We start from the raw sequence: 24,614 nt of genomic DNA, 5'->3' as shown, positions 1-24,614 counted from the left end.
GTTTCGCAGCAATTGGCTTCGGTCGTTGGTCGCGAGTCTTATGTCGTCGCGGTTGGCAACTGTTTGAATATTTCCAAAAAGTCACTAGAGAAAGTCACCGAACGGTCAGTCACGGCCGCGGCAGGTGTCTCGTACTTACAGGTGTTCAGTCAGCTAGCGGCGCGTACTCGCGTGTCCGGTGCGTGCGTTGCACTTTCAACGAGTTATTTTATATTGAACGGTCCTTCGAGTAAAAAGAAACGCGCGTGTGTTTTATTCGAAATACGTGACGATGTCTCCGTCGCGATGTGAAGTGGTCGAGTCAAAATATCGGGAAAGGTGATCGCAGCTAAATAGCAGAGATTTTCACACGAATGATCAACGGCAGACATCGCAGGATATGTTGTAGCTGGATATTATGCTAATCACGTTACGGTCAGAATGCGGGAGGAAGAACTCGAGATATCGCTCAAGGTGATCAAAAATCCGTTTTTCATCCTTCTCTCGATATTCTTTCGACGATTACAACCAATTCACCCTCGACGTCCGTGCGAAAGCAAGACTTTTTAATTGGCGCGCCTCGAATGGTATCGAAACATGTACATATCAACGTATCCTCGATAAGGAGAAAGTGCATTGTTTACGCGCACTGCCTAGCATTCTTTCTCCGATCGACGTTTATCATTCCGAAACGAAAGAGAACAGCTGAAAATTATAATCGAGAGCGTCAATTGTTTTGCGAATCACGGTATACTATATTTTGCCGAGGTTTGAAATCAAATTTCGGAAATGCGTATGCGCAGTGACAGATCTGTACATATTCCGTTGTAGCGTACACAACTAAAGCCGGCTGACGGGCTCAGATATGCTGTAGGTTAGGAATATGAAACTCGTAACTTTTCTATATTATTCCTGTTTTCGCATTATGAAACTGAATGATAGATAATTGTATAACGTAATACTTATTAATGGATGCACAGAAACACCGTACATTGAGTAACTAACCAAAATTGCTTATCAATTTTCATAGAAAAGGGTGGGGGGAAAAAGAGTGGGACGTTCAAAATACGAATGTTAGTTAATATTACGAATGTGGATGAATGCCGTTGTTAAATCCTGACCATTGGAAGAAAATAATTCTGTGTCAGAAGGCATCTTGTTTTCATCGATATCTCTCGAGACCGTAATTATGTCGGTCAACTTCGTATTGTGAAAATGATGCGATACTGCATAATCCTGCTTCAATGATTGCGGTTTATCTTTCGATTTCTATAACGGTACACACTCATATTTTCATGGGAGTGTTCATGTAATACCACGCATTGCTTCAGCTGTTCTTATTGTCCACGGCTGAAACGAGTAGTTTGCGCGCGCGTACATCTTTACGGCTTATTTCGTCGCCTAGAGATACGCAACGAAATCTGCTATCTCATATCGAATACCGATTACCGAAGATGACATTTTTTAGACATTAAACTTCGTATTCGATCACCATTGAAATTATTGCGGGATCACGAGAGATCGGAAAATTGTCTGTTCTATTAATAGTTCCACGTATCGGTACTTGTACCGGTACAATACATATATGGTACCGTTATTGTTGAAGCTGTTTTATAACACGACAACTTTGTTGTTGATTACTTTTCTTCTTTCTGCATCGTGCGGAGTCAGTCCTACTCCTACCGAATTCGATGATTCACGGCGATGCTTTCTTGATTCAGTAGGAGAAGATTATGCTTTGGAATTCTTTGCGTTTCGAGGTCGATCATTAAATGGACCGTTTATTTTGAAAGTGGTGCGTGTAAGTCCATTTTCTGTTGTTTCGAGAAAAATAACAAGGTTAGCATGTTAGTCGATTCGAAAATATATATTTATTATTCAAGTCTGCCGATGTTTCTGCTAATTTATCAACGTGTAATTTGATCATATAAATCTTTTTTAGGCGAATTTATATTTCAGCCAACTTGCGTTTTCTCTGTTAGTATTTCCTTTACCCGTTCTTGAATTCTATTATCTTAATTGTATTATGCGATATCCCATTTTTTAAAATGGACTTGCACCACTTTCAAAATAAACACTCGAAATATAGAAGAAAACCATTGTTCCATGAATTCGTTCCGGTTTTGTTGGCCGATGAATCGTGCGCCTGGCATGTGTAACTAGAAACCGTTAAATAACAAAATACCTCCGAACGCGTACACGTACTGTAAACTGTAACGCAAGGCTATCGATTGCTCGATTAATCGATCGTTCTGGCGATCAAATCGTAGTGACGTTAGACATTGTCGTTAAAAGACGGTCGATACACAATTGGAAAGGAGAACTGTTTTACGATCGAATTCGAATACGACTGAATATTTCCTGGCATTTTCAATGTTCCCACCGAGAGGCCCCGGAGGAATTCCGGCCATGGCCCCAACGGCAAAGCGTGATCGCCGTTATTCAAAAGCAGAAAACGTGTCGATAAAAAAAAAACAATTTATGGTAGTTATTAGACGTCGTTCGACGTTCTACTTAACTGTCACGGGATGACATCGAAGGAATGCCTGGCGCGTTGATGAATAGCCTACTGAATATGTATGCAAATCGAGATTCTTTTACTCTATTTTTCATAAAGCGGTGAACGAGCACACTTTTAGCCGTCTTATTAATAGCTTTCGATTGCTATGAACGAAACCATAACTATTCTTTACCTTAGCTCTGTATCGCGTATACCATAAACGTATGAAACCTATAGCAGTCTGCTGATGAAATTCGAGAGGATCGGGGCGCAAGGGTGATCGAAAAATTCGCACGATTAGTATACAGAGGTTTAATTGGTCGCTGCAGGTTTCCAATAACTATCGCCGTTGAAAAATAGTAATTAACCGACCGCGGTGCATGAGCATAATTAAGATCGAATCGTCGCTCTCGATGATACGATATCTCGAATATCCATCGAAGCTATCGATGTTTAACCAGAACTTTTAAACATTTATTCCTGACAGGCCGGGGAGATTTTCGCACGCGAGCCTTTCTCATCCAAGCTGTTGTACTCGAACGTCTCGAAGTCATCTGTACGTAGAATGTGTGACCATAAGAGGTTAATAACCACCGTAAATTCGCGGGCGCGCGCAAACGTTAACGCCGCTTTCAAAATTCCGAAAAATTCCAACTGGTTCGCGCGCGAACATGTATTTATTCGAGCGGCAAAACGATCGACGACGAATTCGATTCATTTCGACGACGTTAGCTCGAGAAACGGTACCTTCAATTTGGCCATCGGCCGCGTGCCCGCGCGAATATTTTCTGCGGACTGCCTCCGTTTATGATAGCTATAAAAACTCCGAGAATGTTTGCACACGTTCGCGCGAGCCCGGTGTACGTATACACGCGTATAATACTTGTTCCATTAAAGCGTAGGGATCTGTGACGCGTTCGGGACCGATGAAAATGCTCGTTGTCCCGCATCTACGAATTACGACGGGCATATGGTTGATAATAGTCGGCAGCGAATAATCAGCGTTTTTCACGAATAACGGACCGATTCGATTCGAATTTCAATCATTATGGGTATTCGGTGTTTACGTAACCGTTTGCCCCATAATGTCGTGTCTAATCTACTGAATACGTCGATCTTCGCATCTCTTGAATGAAAATTAAATTTTTCCCATTTACCAACGTGTTAAAGCGGAACGCGGTCCTTCGAAATGATTTGCAATGGGAATCGCTCTAAGCTGGCCAACGTCATCGCGTTGCTTTCTAGAAAATGAAGCGATCGTTTTTGCTAGAATTATTTTTCGTTAGAAATTTTCGTAATCGATTTTGCGGTACCGTTGATCAAAATAGGATGATAAATTTAGCAAAGAATCGATAATATGAACGTTCATGTAAGAAAATCAATCGAGCTACAACGGGAATATCGATAAGTTAATGCGCGAAGGTCGAAAGAATATATTGTTGAACGGGGTACCGCGATTTGTTTATGTTGCTTGGCAGTCGCTTTTCGAGCAAGTTCAATGTCCTCCCGAGGCAAGGTCATTGAAAGTCATGCACACATAACGAAACATCTTTCGGAGCAGGTGTCGAAAAGTTGAAGGACGAAACTGTTTACGCGCACAAGGAAACGAAGAGACAGTGTCGGCATTGTTTTCGAGAATTTTCCGAAGACGATTAGTTAGCGGAGGCAAGCAGGACAAATATCTCTGAAATTTTCAGCGTTTTCTCTCGAGTCGACCACCTCGAGAAACATTCGCCAAATGATATATCGAAGCAATATCAGGAGGTGTTCTAGTATCATTTTTCCTCCACATATTGAATAAACAAATTAACTAAACAAATTATTTATAAGTCGTATAACACCTACGCGTATACTCTCCATGATTTACATGCAAATAAAGGGCCCGAATGATTTTTATTTGTAGTCTGCCCTACATATAAACAGCGGCAGGTTTATTTTCACCTTGAATCGTTCGTTAGCCGGGTACAGGTGTAACTCGTGCGTGCGCGTGTCCGTCCGTGTACCACAGATTCAAGAGGTATTCGTACACGCTGGATTTACACCGATTGTCCCTAAATTTACATGTTCCCTGGACAGGTCGCCGTAGGTTTATCATGCTGTGACTTATACATCGGGTGGCCGATTGGAAACGCGTAGCGTGCGTTGTGTCGAGCTATCTAAATAAACAGATTTACAAAAATACGTTACTATCGTTTTATTCGATCCTCTTGCTTCGCAGCTTGAGAATGGCCTCTGGTATACGTGGTGCTCGCACATTAACCCATTAACTGCCACGATCCCCATTTGGGGATTTTGGAATGGTACGTACACCATATGGCGCGAAGAATACATCAGGTGTGCTGGACACTTTAATAACCTTTTAGACATCTTAGTTACCATCTTAGTTTATAGCAGGCGGTGTGTATTTCGTGTTTTGGAAATCATCCGTAAGTTGATCGTTATCATTTATATGATAATTAAATACCATGCATGTCTGGGAGTTTTTCAAAAATATAAAATATTTTAACAAGTCTTACTCGCCTTCGATCTCGTCTTAATCAGGAATCTCTGAACTTTGGTTTTGCTTCCGTGTACATAATTTTGCTGGACGAGTAAAAATACAGGAGTCTTTATCGACAACCATGGCACGGCGACGCGATCTCCCAAGACGGTTTCTTTTTAATGGGTCACCGTGTACAGTTCGTTGACAGAAGCTCGATTCGGAGGACCGGTTCAGGAGGACGCGGACCCTTATCGACTTAACCTACTTCTCGCTTTAGGGGCACCACCGTTATCTCGAATTTGGCGGAATTATTTAAAGTACAATGCCTCGGACCCTGTGGCCACGAGATCTTTTTCACCGATCTGTTACACGCGACGGGAACGTGTCCGCTCCTCGGAGCGTCGCGCTGCCTCGCGTCCCGACGAACGTGAACAGTATGCAAATGGGATTTTGATGCCCGCTCGATGCGCGCATATTTATTAATATATTTTTCATCTCCGTACTTTTTGCCCGACCCCGCTCGATTACAGTCGGGAGCCCGCAAATTTAATCCGTTTATGGCATATACGGTCGCCATCAAATTCACGGCGCAGTAAAAGGTTAGATAAAATTTAAGGAGCCTTTCATTCCATACGGAACCCGATCCAGTCTCCGATAACCTAAACAATTTGGTCGCGGCAATCGTTGAGAGAGTCGGCTAGAAAAACGACGGCGAAAATTCGACGATATTTTATGCGAATTAACAGGCAAGAATAGAGTCGTTAGATTTGCAGCGTCGATTGTTTCAAGTAGCTCATAAATTGTAACTCTAAACTGTTTTAAATAGTTCGTAACTTACGGTTGGATAATGAAAACTGAATTTATGATACGCCTCGTAAAAACACGCATTCTTAAATTGTAATTGCAATTGATTGAACAGGCTACGATAGGCACAGAGAAATCAATTAACGAAAAGGGGGCAGCTGTGTTTAACCGAGTCGAACAGTGGAGTGTTTTTGCAGCTGTACGATTTGCATTATTTATAACGATTCTGTGCTCCATTCGACAATTTTTCCGAACATACTGTCACGGATATTCCACGTAGTGAAACAGCCATTTGTTTCGTCCAATTGCCAAAAGTTAACTAATTAACTTTATACACACATCGGATCAGTGCTGTTAATCCCAGCTATTAATAAATTTCATTGATTCAAACGTTTTCTAAAGCGACGGACATTTAGCGAATAAGATACGTACGATAAACTTCGATACGAGCAAATGAATTTTTGATCAAACGAACAAACTAGGTAGCGCTTCGGTTGCGATCTGTGCGCGTCACGTCGCATCCGTGCTTTAAAGGAGCTCGACGCGAACCCTTGGCGAGCTATTAATTAAATTAAACGTATCGCAATAAAGTGGGTAGGCTCCTGTGATATCGGTGCGCGAGAGCGTATTCGTAATTAACCGCTTCCTCCGTTTCTTCCGCTGAAATTACAGCCGGCTCGGTAACTGTACATGAAAAACTGTTAATCAACCTGAAATCACGAAAGCCATTCACACGCGGTTCCGACCACTTTTCCCGGTGTGTCGCGGCCATTGTTCGTCTCTCTTCGGCCGATGAATTAATATGGCCGCCATAAAGACCTATGTAGAAACGTGCTATCGATAATTCCATTCGGACAGGTTCCTCCGACGTGTTCGCGAGCCGCTCGCGGTGGAATGTCGTCAAATAGACGGCTTTCACCCGGGAATTTTCTCGATTCTTTGCAGCATCCGCAATCCGTGGCCGCTGCAACAACCAACGTTCCTTCGATTTAATCCTCTTTTTCACCGATTCGAATTACAGCCGTTCCTTTTAATCAACCCTTCCTTTCGCGAGAGGAAGCTATCTCGCGCGGTCCTCGGCAATCTGCTGGAACAAAAAGCAATTCCGATGGATCTAGGAAAGGAAATAGGATGTTTCTGGATCTCTTGCGATCCGATATCGGTGGATGCCCCGCGGTGGGGAAAAAAAGGGGTACCCCGAGACATTCTTTCGTAGCCGAAAAATCCGTTTTATCCGATCGAAAAAGTGATTCGGCCCACAGTGCTCCACGAAATTCGGAATTTGCATAATCGGGCTTGTTAATTACGCGTCGGGGGGACAGCGCGTTTTAACGATGACATCGGTCATCCGAACGAGAGGGCCGCTTCTTCGGTTTAATACTTATGAATATTATCGCCGCGTGGCAGGATCGTTTTATCGCTTTCGGCATTATTAATGAAGCAATAACACGGAGTCTTGATTTCTGGTTCCGTCTAATACGATCGACGGCGATGCATTAAACTTGTTCGGCGTGTACCCGACTCTGTCGTTCGATAACGCTTCGCAATATTTACGCGATTAACAAACTTGTAACACCGTTCTGTCGAAAACCAATGGTCTTCGCGACGCCTCGCCGCGGTCTCTTATCGGTCGCTGCCGGCGGTGGCCACGTCGGGACGCTGTTTCTCTCTTCGAATATCGGATCTAATCGCACGATGATGTAATCATTTAATTGGCCCCGCGGATTGTACTATTTGAATTTTATTGGACGTACTCCGCCTTGCCGTTTTCTCGCGTTTTCTTCCGCTGTAATTGCCACAGCACCGCTTATTGCTTCTCCGCAATGTTTTTGCCGGCAACGCGTCCCCGTCCGCGTCCTCGCATTCCTCGACGGGGCAGTCAAATTTTTTCCATGCTCTTCCGCGCGTTATATTTTGACGACGCGTTAACTGCCCGTAAAAATCCCCTGGAATCGACGCGATTTATTTAATTAGTCGGGGAATCGAGGAGGTCAAGCGTCGCAGCGGCGACCGCTCCTCCAGTCTTTATGCACCCCCGGGAGACCCCTCCCTATGCCATGACAATTTACTTTCGCATCCGAGAGTAGCAAGGGCTTAAAACTGCCGCGTAAAATATCTTTCCGAATCGCATGAACCATTAATTTCTCCGCAGCGGCGCCGTCGATTCTGTGATTTATCCAACGGCGCTTCTATCGGTCCGACGCGACAAGCATCTCTTAACTATACTCGCACGGTTCGGCGGCAAATCAACAAACAAATGCATACGCGCGATAATGGAAGTCACGCGCAATACCCCGCGAACACACCATTTGAATTTTTACAAGGAATTATACGAACCAGTACGTCCGTCCGATTGCTCGGCACACAGGTGTTTGTACCCCGCGCGACCTATCTTTGCCACGTTTTCACGCGTATTTCCTAACGCCAGGTGTGCATTCTATTTGGTCTAGCGTCGCCGAGTCCCGCATGGTGTTTCCGGCTGCCACCGATACAGAATCTATCGATTTCCTCCAATGAAATCGTTGTCCGTTTTCGTCGTTGTTGGCTTCATCGGATCGAAAGGAAAGCGGAGCTTCTCTCTGCTGCTACATTCTAAAAGGAAGAAACAAATGTTGTTGCATTACCTAACGCATTTTCGCGTCCATGGTGCTTCCTGCTTGATGCTCTTATCTCGCTTTCCCTTCTCTGTCGGAATTACCCTAAATTATATGTAATAACATTTATTGCCGGCCGACGTTGTTACACGCTTTCGAATATCGAGCGCGCGCCATCGCATCTCATCGCGTCGGCTTGATCGCGCGACCGTTTCGGCTCGATACCAATGAATTAACAGCCGGCATTTAATCACCACCCAGGAAAGTCTCGCGAGAATATCGCGGCAGCAGCACCTTTTCCTTATTCGTGCTCGACCTATGGCTTTTAGAAAGTCCATCTCCGCGATAGTCAACGAGCAACCGTGTACGCCGTCGTGTAACCGTCTACCGGCTTCGAGTGAATCGAAATTAGCCCGGTGACGAATGCCGGCGGTGCCAGCCCTTCCAACGGCTGGAAATGATCGGGCTGCCGTGAATAATCGTGACCATAATCCTGCCACTTGGCATCTGCTTTCACGATCTACAATGACTCGCAAAATTGTTCGAACAGTAGTCTAACTTTGACTTCTACGCCGTATATTTCAATAAATATGCATCGAAAGGGAGAGACCCTTTACGACGTATCAAAGTGGAGTATAAATGTTATAATACAACAAGACGTAAGATTTAGTATTAACCCTCCGTTTCCTATGCCGGAGTCATTCGTGACCCGTTGTAACGTATACAGTACCGAAGTTGTCTGTGTTAGTAGCAGAGAGACCGCCAATGTTTACACCGGCCTCACCTTAAATATATCCTAACAATATACAATCAAAGTCAAGAGCTCGAACGGTCGTCACTGGCGGAGTCATATTACCGAGGCGCTCGAGTAAACATTCATGTGTATTAGTGAAGTATCGGTGTGAGTCAGAAATGACTCCGGCACAGGACTCCGTGCTGCAGTACTCCGAGGGTTAAAACGTTGCCTATATAATTGAAAAACTATAAGGAAACATCACATTTCCACGTTACACGTGTATTCGGACAATTCATGAAGTCGAGTTCAAAGGTTCATCAATGTTTTCGATCAATGTCGTTTTCTATCTCTGTTCTACGAGCTTAATATACCGTAAAGGATTTTTTTCACTATTTTTTAATATTCAAATACATGGCATAGAAGTCGTGTCTGAATATTTTGTGCGAATCGCTGTAAAAAATTATTAATTGTATCTCGCTCGATTCTATCAGGCTGCACAAGCTCACCATTTCGAGCTGCCTCGAGAGCGCTTTCGAAACTTTCGAGGTTTCCCGTGTGTTCTACGATCGTAACAGCGATACTATTTTTGCGCAGGTGGTGATAGTCGGTAACGGCGCCGTAGGAAAATCATCGATGATCCAGAGGTTTTGCAAGGGAACGTACACGAGGGACTACAAGAAGACGATCGGCGTCGATTTTCTCGAACGTGAGATCGAGTGAGTAAACGAACACGAGGACGATTCGATAACATTCTAATCTGTCCTCTCTCAACCGTATAATTCACGGCGGCGATCTCTCGCGCCCCGCGAACATTGTCGATGAAAAAGGAACGATCGCGGCGAGAGGAGCCGTGGAAGTGTCCGAGCTGCGTTCACGGAGCGATGCAGTCTTTAACCGTTCGAACAACATTGGCGCGAACGATCGTCGAACGTTTCTGCTCGCTATAATCGGATCACCGACGGATCTTTATCGATCTTCCGAGAAAAATCTGCGCGAACGTGTTCCGAGCTAACCAATAATCGGCGAGGTCTATTTAGATCGGCAAAAAATGGGATTTTATCGGGGGCCCGAGCAGCCTCGACGAGGAAATTCTCTCCGCAACCCGTCGAATTGCCCGCAGCCTGTCCTCTCTTTCTTTTTCGCCAGCGAATTTCTTTTCTTTTCCAGGGAACCGTATCTTCGACGATCCAAGGATCTCGGTCCCGTTGCCCCGCAACGCCGTCGATCCCGCTTTACACCGTTTTCTAGCTCGTCGACGGTGCATAAATATTTTCCGTAAAGATCGGCAAATCCAGCGAAAGATTCTCGAGATTACACCGACAATGTAGCAGGTATCAAATTACCTGGACTTGTGTTAAATATTAATGGAAAAGAAAAATGAAAGGCAAAAATTGAATGGTTCGCGGGGCAATTATTTGCTATAACGACTTGTTTAACTTTGTTAGTCTTCGGGAGTCCGTCATTGTGCCTGGCCCGAAATGCCCGAACAATCCGTCGAAAATATCTCACGAATGGTGGGAATATTAATATCCGGAATAGAAAAACGGATTTTCATGGTGCTGAAAGTGTGTAGGAAGAGAGGCAGCGGCGGTGGCGGCTATGGTCGGACGGTAATTAAAGACTGTGTTAAAGAAGAATGCATAATAGGTGTACGCACCGCCGCGCTGCCGCGGTATGGTATACACACGTTCGCCAAGTTAATTACGTTCCGCGGGAGACGACCCATTCGCTCGTCCTTTTGCCATTTTTCTGGCAGATCGGCGAACGCGTTCCTCGTCGTCTACTCGGTGTTTCCAAAATCCCCGGCGCGATCGGCGAAATCGATTACGCGAATTACTAAACGACGGGCCCTGCACAACTGGCTCTCTTCTCGGCAAATACTAAACTATATTCTCACACAAATATACGCATACGATACCAACGTGTCACACGCTGCTTCGGTCTATCTAAGATTCTTAAATTTGCAATTCCTAGTCAAATAATAGCAATTATTATGTGAACAATATACGCGTCAACGATAAAAACGTGAGAAGTGGACTTGAGTCACTTTCGAAATGAACGGTTCCTATGTCGGCAATTAAGTACGAAGTAATAATAATTGATACTGGGAATCAATGGGGAAAAGCCAGCGATATTTTGAAATTTCCATTTAATTGGGTAACGTATAGCAATTTTATGAAATTTTTTCAAATTTTCGCGCGGTCGTTTAAGTGATAATGTCCTTTCGGCAGCACGATGTCATAAACCTTAAATATCCTGGACTAAACTACAATTTATATCGAATAAAATGTTTTATGGAATGAAAATCGATCTACGGATCTCGTTCGATGCAATCGACGAGCTACGGCGTTTGTTCGATCAACTTCCTTCGACGCGACGAAGCCGGGACCGGGTATGAAAGCTGATTAGAAAAAAATAGGATAGCGCAGACCTTTCGTATTCGCTAAAATAAGTTAAACAGTTCGGTACCCTCGACCGTAATCTTCTTTACGAGTTGGATAACCATTATTTCCGATTTGATCACGCAGCCAAGCGTAATTGCGATTCGCCGCGGTTTATGGGGGCCGGGGCCCCGTGAAGTCTGTTTCTATCAAAGAGCCTTGTTAAAAGCCGAGTCGCGCGTTGTTCGCCGGCTCGAAGGAGCGCTCGCGTTCCGTCGCAGTCGTAACGAAAGCCAGCGAAAAGGAAAGAAACGGAATGGACAAGGTCTGATTAGCTGGGGTAAAATGAAAACGAAACGAACGAAACACTTGCCTTTTTCATAATGTCGCCGCAGTCGGCGCGGCGGGGCGCGGGGCGACATAACCTAACATAACCTGGCAACCGGCCGGCCGACTGTGGTCTGCGCGAAAATCACGCGAACCGGAAGGTCGCGACACAAAGCCCCCCCTCTTGATTATAAAATGTTTCTCGGCCACTTTCCTCGCGAGGTTTGTTTCCGTTCGTTTCCACGTGAACGCAGAGGTCTGTCGCGAGTGTCGTGACTCGTGACGAAGGTCGCCGGCCGGTGCCCCGCATTTCAAACGCGACCGATGCCTATGCATGAGCCTCTCGCAATTCCATACCGCTTTTTTTTCTTGCCATTCCGTTCCCTTATCCATCGCCGGGCGGCTCCTGGAATTACCGTCGGCGGATCCGCGAACGCGATTTTCTTTCCTTTCGACAGAATTTCGCTCGCACGGAATTCGCGCGTAACCCACTTATCGGCCCCATTAATTGCCACCGGTCGACGAGAATCATGCTATCGTTCCGTTTCAACTGGAATCGTTGGCCCGCGACGTTCGCGAAAATCGTCCGACTGAAATGCGTGCCGCGATCTGGAAATATCGTGTACACGAAATGAAAAATTACTCGTATTTTCGTGTGCGTGGTATCATAATTAGGTTGCGCTAAAAAAAAAAAATAAATAAGAAACCTCCGAGAGAAACCGGAGGGAATGTAAATGAGAGATCTGTTACGGTACGGTTAACAAACTTGCAAATGAAAGTAATGCGATGAATGAACGACCGTGAAGACTTGCCCGCGATGGCTTCATATAGGTGTAGTCGGACCTTATTGTCCGACGATAAAAATTAGACTGTGCTCGCCATCTCCAAGAATGCGCTGTTACTTTACTTTTATATATTTAAAAAAACAAGTTGATTTTCCAAGTTCTCTATTCCACGAGACGATAGCGTGTATTTACTATTTGAAAAATCTATTTCTCCCTAGCCCCCGCGTTCGACGCTAATTGCAAGCCTGATGCTGTTAGCGTGCCGCAGCTCGAGCATTTTCTTCTCGATCGTAAAATACGAAACGTGCGGTAATTTTGCTAGAAATTGTTTCAAACTGGATCGAAGCTGTTGCAAACGAACGACCTTTCTTAAGGATCGAGCTTTATCTAACGCTCCACAGCTTGTGAACGGTGCACAATGTTTGCCGAGAGAACCGTGTCGCGCCGCGCCTGTATCACAGCCTGTGCGAGTGTGCGCGCGTCGCAGCACGCGCCACGCGAGAATTGACGACGGAAGATAATGTTGCAGGATCGCGTCGAAGCGATCGTGTTATCTGTTGGCGGATAAAGCGTCAAGCGTGACAACATCGCGAGCTCTCTCTCGATCTACTCGAGCATGGCGAAAAAGGAAAAAGAGAAAACTCGGTCGCGTTTCTTCCAAGACGGTCCTGCAACTCTGCTGCCCGGTGAACCATTATCGCATTCCGTTATTTAATCCGCGAGGAATTCGTCCCAATATCCGATCATTACGTGGTACAGTTACCGCGTTTTCATTAACCCCCGCGGGCATCGATCATTTTCATCGGCCGATCGCCGAGTCTCGTTCTTTGCGACACGGACGGCCTCTCGGATCGACGATTTCCTGTCTCGCGGAGTCAATTTGCGGGAAACAAACCAGAGCGAACAATTTTCTGGGCGATTCGAGTCGCGTCGAACCTAATGAACCATTGCTAAATATTTCATCTCGTTTGTAGTTAAAAAAAAAATTACGAACGCCAAATCAACTAGCCATGAAGCATTTAGACTATTCGAACCGCCGATGTAGTCAGCAGCGTGTTAATAAACCTCGAGTCGCTTCGAACTTACCCAGAGAGATATACGAACTCGAAGGCGAAAGACTTGAATGGCTGCAGAGACAGCGACGTTTCGCTCGATTTTAATCTGATTCGTATGTATTTTTCTGTACGCGTCGCAGTACCAAATTGTACTTTTTATTATCGTAACTGTTGTTCTACCATTCTTCATGGACTTTTACAATAAAAGTTTGAAATTGTTCGATCGCATTGTCACAAAGTTGTAGAGGAAAGGGGACTTAACCTTTTTGACACTTTTATCAAGAATTCGCATCGAGCCTCGACTCGAAAGGGGAAGCCGCGCCGAGGAGCAAAATTTCGGCTGTTTCCCGTCCCGAACAGGCGCTTCCGGTTCCGAAGCGCTCGCGAGCAAACCGGCGCGATTATCTCACGGTAGATTCGCGTGGCGAAAGAAAGGGGCCCGCAAAAAGAGGAGGCTTTCCTTCTGAAAAAGGCGAGCACCGATGGCGTGGCGCTGCGCGGCGCGGCACGGCACGGTGGGCGAGCGAGCGAGCGAACAGAGGCAAACGTGGATCAGGAAGTATCCCACGATTGCCGGCGTCGGGACTCGGGGCGAATAAGAGGCGCATTTCTCAAGGACCTAGCAGCGTGCAGCTACCTACTCTTGGATAAAGGCTCCGCGAGACCGCAGCCATATGCAAATCGTGCACGCGCGACCGACTATCCACGGAATTTCGACGCGAGAACGGAGGCTAATTGATGGGAACGCGCGGGCACCGAGTCCATGGGCCCCGACCAAATTTACAGCTGTTACAATCTCGTAACCTGATAGGCGACTGCTGCTGCTGCTGCTGTCGCTGCTGCTGCTCGAGTCCCAACTTTTAATTAGCGACAGGAGCAACGTGGACTTTTTTTTATTAATGTTATTATTCTGCATATTAGAGATGGTTCTATTAGTATATATCAGGGCTTCTTAAACTATTAAGACTAACTCTACCCCAAATGGGGTCGCGTAGCAAAATTCTGCGGGCGCGAGAGATTTTAATGTCAAATATTTATATATACCATTTTATAACATCACTATATATTTTCATATGTATATGTATATTGTTACCTAATAAATAAATCATCAAAAAATATTAATTTATTTTTCTTTTATATTTGTATGGGGTCGTCAAGAAACTCGCAATCATAAATGGGGTCGTGAATGACAAAAGTTTAAGAAGCCCTGATATATATCAAACGTTGAAACAGGTAAGAGAGTTTCTACCGTATCGCTGCTCTCTTTCCCTGATTTCAATTATCAGAGCAGGTACACATTGGAGGAAACCATAAAAGATAGAATCAAAACCTCGGAATTGGAGACTATTTCTAAAGCATTACTGTTTGTTCGGGGCCAGAAGTCCTTGAAAAATGTTTAGACCTAGATGAGTCGAGAGTCAAACTCAGTGAACAGACATTGAAATCAGGGTCCGTTCGAAGCGTCCTAGATAAAACCTGCTCCTTCGAGCTAGGAACGTCGATGTAGGGCTTTTCCGAACATCCCTGCCTCGGAAACGAGGGTTAACCGGCAAACGCGTTCTCGCTGTTTCGTGGAAAATCGAAGACCCGCTCAAGGACGGTGGGTTATCTTGCTCCGAAACGTTCGATCGGGGGCTAGACCGGACGAGAAGTGGGTTCCGCTTCTCGATACGCAGGGCTAGGGGGCAAAGTCGGCGGAGAGCCGCCTGGTTTCCGGCACCTCCCCCCGTCGGGGGGTCCACGGTTCTCGGTAGCACACTAACCATTGTCCGTTCTCCGCAGGGTGGACGGCGAGGACGTGAGACTGATGCTGTGGGATACCGCGGGCCAGGAGGAATTCGACGCAATCACCGCGGCTTATTATCGCGGCGCCCATGCCTGCGTCCTCGCTTATTCAGCCACTGACAGAGATTCCTTCGACGCCATTCCTTCGTGGAAGCAGAAGGTACGACTCTCCGCGCTGCCACCGGCGGACATACACGCCGCGGCGAACCGGTGCAAGCACGTTTCCGTAGGTAGTCACGACCACGACTACGACCACGACCACGGCGGATGGTGGAATGTGAAAGTGAAGGTGCCATTAAAGCAGGGGCTGATTTTCAGTCGCTCCGCGTCGCCGCGTTTCCATTCCCGCTGACGTTAGATCAGTCAGAATGCCTTCTCCGCGAGAGCCGTCCCTGCCTCTGCGCCCGATAATCTAATCCTCTTCGCCCAGCCCTCGACGTCGCAAAACGGCGCGGGCTACGATTGTTCTTGCACCACCGAATCGAAACCTATTCATTGCCGAATAGATAATACCAAGACAAATGTCCCAATTTCCGTGCCCCAGGATTTAAACGCGTAGAAAAAGAATCGTCTCATACACCTTCCGCAATGAATAAAATAAATATTTTCTGACAAAGTTATAAAAATATACAAAATGTTTTAGTAGATTCGACAACGTAAATGTTTATTGCCGAATGATCGGTCGGTAAAGCGTTAATATATGAGTTCCATCATCGTTGGGTTACCCCCACCGGTGTCCATGATCCAACAGTTGTCTTGAAAATTTCGCTAAAGTCTTGTAATTGGCGCTTTGCAGGTCGCGTAACCGCGTGTGCCGCCGAATAAAAAATTGCTCCGGCGGGGATCGATAATTGGCGAGGATCGGGAACGATTCCGCGGCGCAGCATCCTCTTCGTTATGTGGCGCAAAGTAATTTGCATGGGCGCGACGTATACCGGTGTGTGCACGTATCGGGCGAAAAGAGGATAGAGCCGCGATCTTGAAGACGCCCGAGACCATCGGACACGCTCTCGAATTCCTTTGGTAGAAACTTGCGGGTTCGCTTTTTTCTTCGGCGGCCGGAGAAACTGGCGGGAAATGGTGCGGCCCGAGCCTTGGAATCGGCACATGCGGGAATCGCAAGGGGGATCGTACACCCCACTATCGCGTCGCCCGCGTTTCCAGTGCGTGTCCTCTTCTTTCCGGTCGGTCGTGCTCCAAATTGTTGTCGGCCTGCTCGATTAATCGACAGAGATGCATACCCGATCCGGTCTCTCGGAGCCGCCTCGGCTCTGGTTGATCGAGGGCGCTGGAATAGGCCGCGGATATCTGCAGTTTATGGGCAGCAGGAACACGAGCGTCTAGAGTACTGGCCTAGTCATGGAAACGAACCGTCAATACCGCGATACAAATATAGGAATCGTACTCCTTCTCGGAGCAAACGCGAAGCCGTGTACGAATCCTCTGTCTGTAATTGTTTCCAGAGTACGCGAATTAAACTAGCGGAAGCGTATTGTTGAAATGCGTAGGCTATCAGGCCATCGTAAGGTGCTCGGCTGTTTCTTAATTGCTCACCCGGTGCATCGGGTGGCTGTGCACCGCGAGCATCGTTATTGCATTTCATCTTTCGCTGCGTACTAATTGCGACAAGATGTTTCGTCCCGACTGACTCTTTCTTCGGAACTCCTCCGTCTACCACAGTTCCCAATGGGATCGATTAAGATCCCCGAACGTGTAGCACTTGACACGCTGCAGTTTAATGGAACGAATCGATCTTTGATAGAATCAAACATTTGTCGGTGCGGATAACGACAACGACGAAAGTAGTCTGTAGTCTGTACGATGACGAGACGATTACAAAAGCGGGTCGACGACTAAGTCAACGGCGTGAACTCCTGGTTTTGTTCGACAGGTAGAGAACGAGTGCGGCGAGATTCCCACGGTCCTCGTGCAGAACAAGATGGACTTGGTCGACCAGTGCGTGATTGATCCGTAAGCGTGGGCGTCTGGTCTCCTTTAATTATGAACCCGCGTGATTTCGAGCAATCTCGAGCAGAGCTATTGTTCCAGGGACGAGGCGGAGAGGCTAGGCAGAGCGCTCGGCTGTAAGCTGCTGCGGACGTCCGTGAAAGAGGACGTCGGTGTCATGAGCGTCTTCCGGCACCTGGCGTCGCGATGTCTCCACGAGATGCGACGCTGCGACGACGATTACCAGGACGATCTCAGATTGTACTCGTCCGGGCCCAGATCACCTTCTGTAATAAGTAAGTGTGTCCGAAACCTCCTCCCCAATTTGCTCTAGTCGGTCAAGAGGCAACAACGTCGATCTTCGCCGAACCTAATGCGAACAGGTAATGATTTGATCAACTCCTAGAAGCACATGGTTTGCATGGTACGTGTGTATGGGGTGCCTCGCCGGTGGTACAACCGACAAGAAGTTGATACTACGTAAAAAAGCAAATCAAGTTAAAAAGCTACAAGGTTGACGATTTTATTGAGAAAGACAAGTTTGACAAGTTCAAACTGCCGATAGTGGGCTGAAATTCAAGCCCGAGCTGCACACACGTACCCGTCGCGAATCGAAATGGAATCCCTCCGCAGACCCAGTATCCGCGTATCAGATTGCACGGAACTTAATTACGGGTAAAGCGGCGACACCAAGCATCGAGTGCTACCGCAACAAATTTGTAACAGCCCCAGGGAAACAATAGTCTGATGCCGGTTCACACGTGGTCGATCCGACGTACTCGTTCACCAGTCGTTTAAGACGGTAATGGCTGTGCGAAAAGAACAGTACACTTTCTTGGAAACTCCTCCGTGGAGATGATGCATAATGTATTAACCGTGCCGGATAGGCACGCTTGCTGCCACGGCTCGACTCGATTCTACCCCATCCATACTCTTCCCCAAGCGTGTGTCGTCATCGCTGTACTACAAAGATTACGGATCGGCATCTATATACCCGTTCAAGGCTTTCAAGAATTTTCAAAAAGCTGCGAACTACGAATATTTGATGCACGTTTTTACCGAATAGGAAGATGAAAGGGTTCAATGATTATTCATTTAATTAACGTAGTAATTATTTCTTGATATCCATTAAATATATCGAAGTATTAATTGAATTGTGGTACCGTTGAAAACGTAACAGTGTCCAAAGAATAGCCGCGTTTAGTTTACCGGAACATAGAAGATCGTTGGAAAAAGTTTTAGACAAGGATCATCGGTTGGAGAAACTCGAAGAACCGACGAGGTAGCTGCGATATGATAAGAGTTGGTTAAACGTTGGCCCAGATTTGCCAGGTGGCTGACCTGGTCAGTATTTGACCTGCGGTCACGTGTGTGCAAATGCGTGTATATAGATCAGCAGGTTCTGTTTCGCCTCGAGCAGGAACGCATTCAATGAACCCACTGAACAGGTGCGCAGAGGGTGACGGGATCGAGGACGGGATTTTTCGATCGACTCGTAGCCGATTACTCTCCCTGCTAGATAAAATATTTCATCGAACCGGTTAAACTCTTCGCACCAGTCCTACAAGCGAAAGACGTCGTTGCGCTTACGCGATTATCTTTTAATTTGAATATAGCCTGATGCGAGGTATTGCTACCTAGAAATCGCGTCAACGACCGAAAGCGAGAGCAAATGATCCGCTAAAGAACCGATACCGCATAGAACCGTGTCAGTGGAACTACGTGTCGCTCTATTTTTCAAAGTAGAAAACTATTGCGTACATCTATTATTGGCATCCAGATGGCCGATTTTGAAACACTTGCATTAATCGAGTTCTCGCCAGTGAGTCCGTTAATTCTTCGCCTGCAATTTCTCGAACACCCTTTATAATTTCACGGTTTAACGAACATGTTTCGTGCCGGCCAAGGTTTCCGGTTTCCGGTAGCGTTCGAAACGTCGATCAGAAATACCATAAGCCGCGGCTCGTTTCGTCGTTATAGCGCATTTCGCGGGATGTCGGCCGTTTCTAGAATCTAGAAGATCGCGAGCATCGAAGATCAATACCTGTCGGTTTGCTCGAGCCCGAGAGAGCTGCGAACGCGCTCCTGCACGGTGTGCGAGTACATCTTCTGATCGCGTGACTGCCACCATCGATCTTGATTCTTGAATAACGCCCAGATGTTCGTGTCCCGTCCGTACACACCTGAACACAGCCACACGGCCGAATAACATTTTCCATTGGCTGCCGGGCATTGCCCAAAGGGAAGAACTTTTCGCTTTCTACGTTAAACCGATCGCTAAGAAGACCAATTAACTTCGTATTCGAGCACGTCTCGTGCAACTTACTGGGCCCGGCTCTTCGGACATTCTATGCACGTTTAAACCCTTCAGCGGACGCGAAAAAAAAACATACGATTATTCTTTAATGTTTGAATTGCCTTTAACAATTGCTGCAAAAGTATGGGAACATAATGGTGTACCTTGGAAAAGAAGATACGAGAAATCGATCCCGATTCAAATAGTAGCAAAGGAGTACAAAATAAGACAAAATATATTGCCGTACGATGTAATGTAAGAACCGGTTTATTCATAAACAATAAAAATTATACAAATAATTGTCTGAATGTTTACAATCTATACGAATGATCTAAAGTACATCAACACGTTAACATTCGTCGTGATAAGCGCTACGGCTTTGCAACCTTTCTCATTCTCTGCTCTGTTCTTGCTCTCGGTTCTCTATCACATTTAGTATTTGTTATAAAATACGTTAGGGTCCCATACTTTTTCCATACCGTTGTACATTCTCGTGTATATAGTTCGTGTAAATTATTCGTTACTCGTATTTGAATATGTAACAATCTACATGGTGCATATAATACTAGAACTATAATAGTAGGTCTACTGCTTTGTACTAAGTAGAAGTACGGCACGGGAAATGCGCGATACACGCGCGCCGCCATCCAACTGGATCATACCGTCTACTAAAAAGAATATCGTAACGTAACATTTCAAAGCGTTGGATTGCTTCGACGACGAATACTTCAAGTATTTGTATGGAATAAAATAAGAAACACAGAAAACGACGTATCTACGAATCATTGTACATGGTGAGATAAAAATGTATTTGCACACTGTTAGTTTATTCCATCGACTGATAACACTTTTACTATTGGAAACAGGATAAGAATATTTATCCGATAGCAGCGTGCTTTTCAAAGGACTATAAAGTTAACTGTCGGTAGGCGAAGTGTCAACACTGTTTCCAAATATTGAAAATCATTTATATGAAATTACTTAACAGGAGTTCAGCTTTATTATAGTCTGAGCTTACGAAAATAATTTCATTCCTGTTACATTAAAAATGCTAATGGCAGTCGACGACTAATGCAGTAGTAATATTAACTTCTGCCACTGTATCTATTTCAAAGCAAGCCCAATCGATATTTATGAAAATGTTTCTCGGCTTATGAAAATATAAATATATGTATACTGTTCTAGGTGCTTTTAGTCCCAATGGATCTATATGCGGTCGAAGTACGGCAAATGGTACGATTGTTTTGCGGCCAGGAACCAAGGCAAAAAACCATAAGAAGAGGAATTTCGTGAAAAACGCCTGTAGGCTGCTTTAGTCTTTGCGTGGATAAGTACGTGAAAAGTTGTTTACGAATTAAACTCTAACCGTGTACAGACTGATATTCATATTTATGAGCGATGGATATGAACCTACATGCGCCCTATAATTGGTTCGACAATTACAATTGATCGTGTCGGTGCGGCCGAACCTGATGTATGGTTTGAACGATTACACTGTTCAGCATATTTCGTGCTCCAATGATCAATAAATAATTTGTATAGATTTTCATGCGCCAAATGCCAACTCGAAACTGTTTTTCTCCATCACCATCACTTTCTGTGAACTTTAATTTTGGAAAACAAACTAAATAGAAGAAACGATCTTTTTATTTGTATAGTATGTCGAGATCTCTAATAAACATCTACTAATTATTGAAACACTAAACATTTCTTAGACTCTGTTATCGAGTTGTATTTAGTGGCGGTAAGCTAAGAAATTCGACTCCCTTCAAGACGATAATTTATAACAATTGGAACAATTGTTGTACTTTTCTGAGAAGAATAAACAATGACCGAAGTAACATTTTATATACAAGCAACGTTATGCATTTTTCTACGTAGATGACTTTAACGAATTTCTTTTTTACTCACCGACACTATTATAATAAGTGCACTGTGTAAATAGTTGTAACGTTAATCTCCACTTCAATCTGAAGCATACGTAAGTATCGTAATCGTTTAAGCCAATCTTGCAGAGACATTTCAAATTCGAACGAAGTAAATATATTATTTCTATGTGTAAAAGACAGACGTTGATGAAGAGTACAGTGTTTTCTCTTCTTTATTCATGTTGAGTCAATGTAATTGTAACAAGTGATCAGTTTAGGTAATATATATATATATATACGTGTGTGGTAAAGTTCTTTGCTAAAAATATATTTAATATTAGGAGATGTTTTTAAATCGTTTTGATTTTTTATAGAAGTTAATTTATATGTAAACAGATATCAATATAATGGCTAACCAAATATTCTACGTTATAAGAAAAAGAATCTTATATTGAATGAAACCAATTTTCCATGAATGGTATCAACGAGAAATAAATAGAAATGAGATGTTACAATTTTTAGAGTGTTTGTTTCAATCAACACCTTCAAAAACATAAAAGTACGATAAATTATATAAATTTTAATAAATGCTGGCCTGTTTCAATTATAGACAATACTTTATTTCTTTTATATGAATCACATAAGAAAATGTATTTTACACAAATTCTGAACTTTAACCTTATACTAAAACTGAAAGAATGTACCAGGCAAGAAATATACTTTAACTAGAATTATAAAAATAAATGAACAAAGATTATACGAATAACATGGTCTGCCACTATCTTTAACAATAAACTATTTAGGTACATAGTATAAAATAAAAAGAAAATGATGTCGTCCGTTAAAGAAACTAAACATTTTTTTAAAACCGTGCCCATTGTACATAAAATCCTCATTCATGTCCTTCATAGTTTTATTATGTAGTAAATTGTTCAATTTAATAGTTTTATCTGTAATGCAACAATAATTACATACACTATAGTACGTATTAGAAATTAAAAAAGTTTAAAGCAAAAATTATAGTGCTGAAATATTATCATTACTTTTGTAAGTACTCTTAACAATAGGAAGCACAACTAATTTTAAATAACAAAAAAAGTAGTTATTACAAGGGCATATTGACATGACCAACCAGCAGTCATACATTTACGATATCCACACAAAGAATAAATTGAACAGAACCCTATTAGTGTGTGTATCATCGTTTTAGAATTTAAAAAAAAAGGCATAAATGTATTTTCCATTTACTAGTGCCAAATAATTAAGATCACTGTGATATCAAACATTATTCTCTTCAGATATTGCAATATATTCATTTTGTAAAAAAGCTATTTATTTAATCATAGCTTCATGAATTGTTATATCACAAATAGTCATTGAGAAGTTCTCAAATAAATATTGGAATAGTTATGAAATATGACAGCAGTTTAGTCACTACACCCTACTACAATATGCAAATATAAATTGGACAGAAGCATAGTTAACAATGGCGAGAATATTATAGAAAATCGTGGTATGTGTAGAGAAGACACAGTTTACATGTCTTAAATAATGACTTCCTCTATATTATTTGTAGTACTACTATAGTACTACTATAAGACATCATTGAATTTCCATCAAGCACCCTTGTTTATTTAGCTTTTATTTTCTCAAACCTCCATTAGAACAATTAACATAAATTAATTGCTCATTTGTAAACTTGTCTGCTGCCTTATCAAAACGCATTGTTTGAAGAATGCCTTCAAAGTAGTTGAATTGTATGCATCTTATCAATATAATCCAATAAACCCTGTAATCTCTTTCTTATCCGTTTTTGGTCCTCTACAGTACATCCAAGAATAGCATTCTCAAAGGTCTTATCAGGCAGTCCACTACCGTGTGAAGAACAAGCATTCATAAAGGATGTACAACGTTGTCGAGTCATAGTTGGATCATCTCTGAGGCCAATTATTAAGTTATCGATCAAATCATTCACCTAAAATTAGTCCACAATAGTTGGAATTAGCTGATAATGCGCGATTATAACACAAATCATCCATACCTGATGTAGTGCTTCTTGCTGAATTTGATCTCGCTGAACTGTCACCAAAACATCAACTGTCAGACATCTCATGGTTAATCTCTCCGCATACCTCATAATATCGTCTCTATCGGCTAGGTTGAAAATTAATATTGAAATATAATTTAGAATCTGTTAATACGTAACGATTAGACAATGTGTCCACATACAAATATAAATTATTATATATTATCGATAAGACAGTAACAGTCACTGTGTTATCAAAAATTAGATATTCGACAAGGTAAAAACGAGATCATTCGAGAATTATCGGGAACATTGTCAATGACGTTTCTAGAGTCTAGCATCTAGACAGGTTTGTTCTAGATAAAATGATACAAACACTTACTCTCTTCTAATGCGCTCAGGATTTCATTGTTTTTGAGAGTGTCTAGAGTAGTCAGGAGAATGTCTTTCTCTTCTTCGAGCTGAGAAGCATCCTTTCTCAGCTGTTCTACATGCTCTTCAATTTGATCCAAAAGACTTACTAACCTGTCTTTCGGTTTGCCCGAACCATCACATTCAGCGCTTTCTAAAATATGCGGTAATGGACTATCCATTTGTTATCGAAGCCTCGAAACTACACCAAAGCGAAGCAACTTGTCACGTTACTCGACTACGAAACGAAAAATTCTAGTTAGTTGGCAAAACCAAACGTGAATGCGTCGTTCGCGAATTAATTTCTGCCGTTGCAATCCTTTGCACACACTGAAAAGATGACTAACGAAACGCACCAATGCGCAAGTGTTTATCTGCGTATGCGCATACAAACGTACATACAGTAATAATCTCTTGATTCGAGAACCATATCCGGGGGGCAACGAGGCTCTTGAATAGAGTCAGCACAGCGAATTACTGTGCTCTGATTGGGTCTGATGAGAGGTGAGACGGCCTCCATTTCTCGTCCGTATGGACACGCACATAGAGCCCGCTGAATTCGTTCTGTCTCTCTCGATCATCTTCCGAATGATGGGAATAAAAAGTTCTTGCATTGGGAGAAAAAAAGCTAGATCGTA

At 43.8% G+C, this 24,614-nt stretch overlaps 2 protein-coding genes across 2 annotated transcripts; one reads left to right on the top strand and one right to left on the bottom strand.

The window, feature by feature from the left end:
- Positions 1–154: 154 nt before the first annotated feature.
- Positions 155–21,365, top strand: Rab23 (RAS oncogene family member Rab23). Its single transcript, XM_078185847.1, has 6 exons — positions 155–453; positions 9,690–9,811; positions 15,426–15,588; positions 17,320–17,399; positions 17,478–17,671; positions 20,857–21,365. The coding sequence occupies exons 1-6, from the start codon at positions 421–423 to the stop codon at positions 20,985–20,987; spliced, it is 723 nt and encodes a 240-aa protein (XP_078041973.1). The 5' UTR covers positions 155–420; the 3' UTR covers positions 20,988–21,365.
- LOC144472613 (BAG family molecular chaperone regulator 2) lies at positions 19,916–24,319 on the bottom strand. Its single transcript, XM_078185849.1, has 3 exons — positions 23,948–24,319; positions 23,581–23,693; positions 19,916–23,514 (listed from the first exon to the last, which is right to left on the bottom strand). The coding sequence occupies exons 1-3, from the start codon at positions 24,156–24,158 to the stop codon at positions 23,281–23,283; spliced, it is 558 nt and encodes a 185-aa protein (XP_078041975.1). The 5' UTR covers positions 24,159–24,319; the 3' UTR covers positions 19,916–23,280.
- Positions 24,320–24,614: the final 295 nt, after the last annotated feature.

Source organism: Augochlora pura, chromosome 7 (genome assembly GCF_028453695.1).
Source record: "Augochlora pura isolate Apur16 chromosome 7, APUR_v2.2.1, whole genome shotgun sequence".
Lineage (NCBI taxonomy): Eukaryota > Metazoa > Arthropoda > Insecta > Hymenoptera > Halictidae > Augochlora > Augochlora pura.
This window is presented reverse-complemented; position numbering and strand designations above follow the sequence as displayed.

Bases quoted from the DNA above. Each gene is read 5' to 3' on its own strand.
- Rab23 (XM_078185847.1), top strand. From the start codon at position 421: ATGCGGGAGGAAGAACTCGAGATATCGCTCAAG. The intron at 454-9,689 runs GTGATCAAAAAT...ATTTTTGCGCAG, and splicing joins AACTCGAGATATCGCTCAAG to GTGGTGATAGTCGGTAACGG. The intron at 17,672-20,856 runs GTAAGTGTGTCC...ATACTGTTCTAG, and splicing joins CAGATCACCTTCTGTAATAA to GTGCTTTTAGTCCCAATGGA.
- LOC144472613 (XM_078185849.1), bottom strand. From the start codon at position 24,158: ATGGATAGTCCATTACCGCATATTTTAGAAAGCGCTGAATGTGATGGT. The intron at 23,694-23,947 runs GTAAGTGTTTGT...TTTTCAACCTAG, and splicing joins CCTGAGCGCATTAGAAGAGA to CCGATAGAGACGATATTATG. The intron at 23,515-23,580 runs GTATGGATGATT...GACTAATTTTAG, and splicing joins AGCAAGAAGCACTACATCAG to GTGAATGATTTGATCGATAA.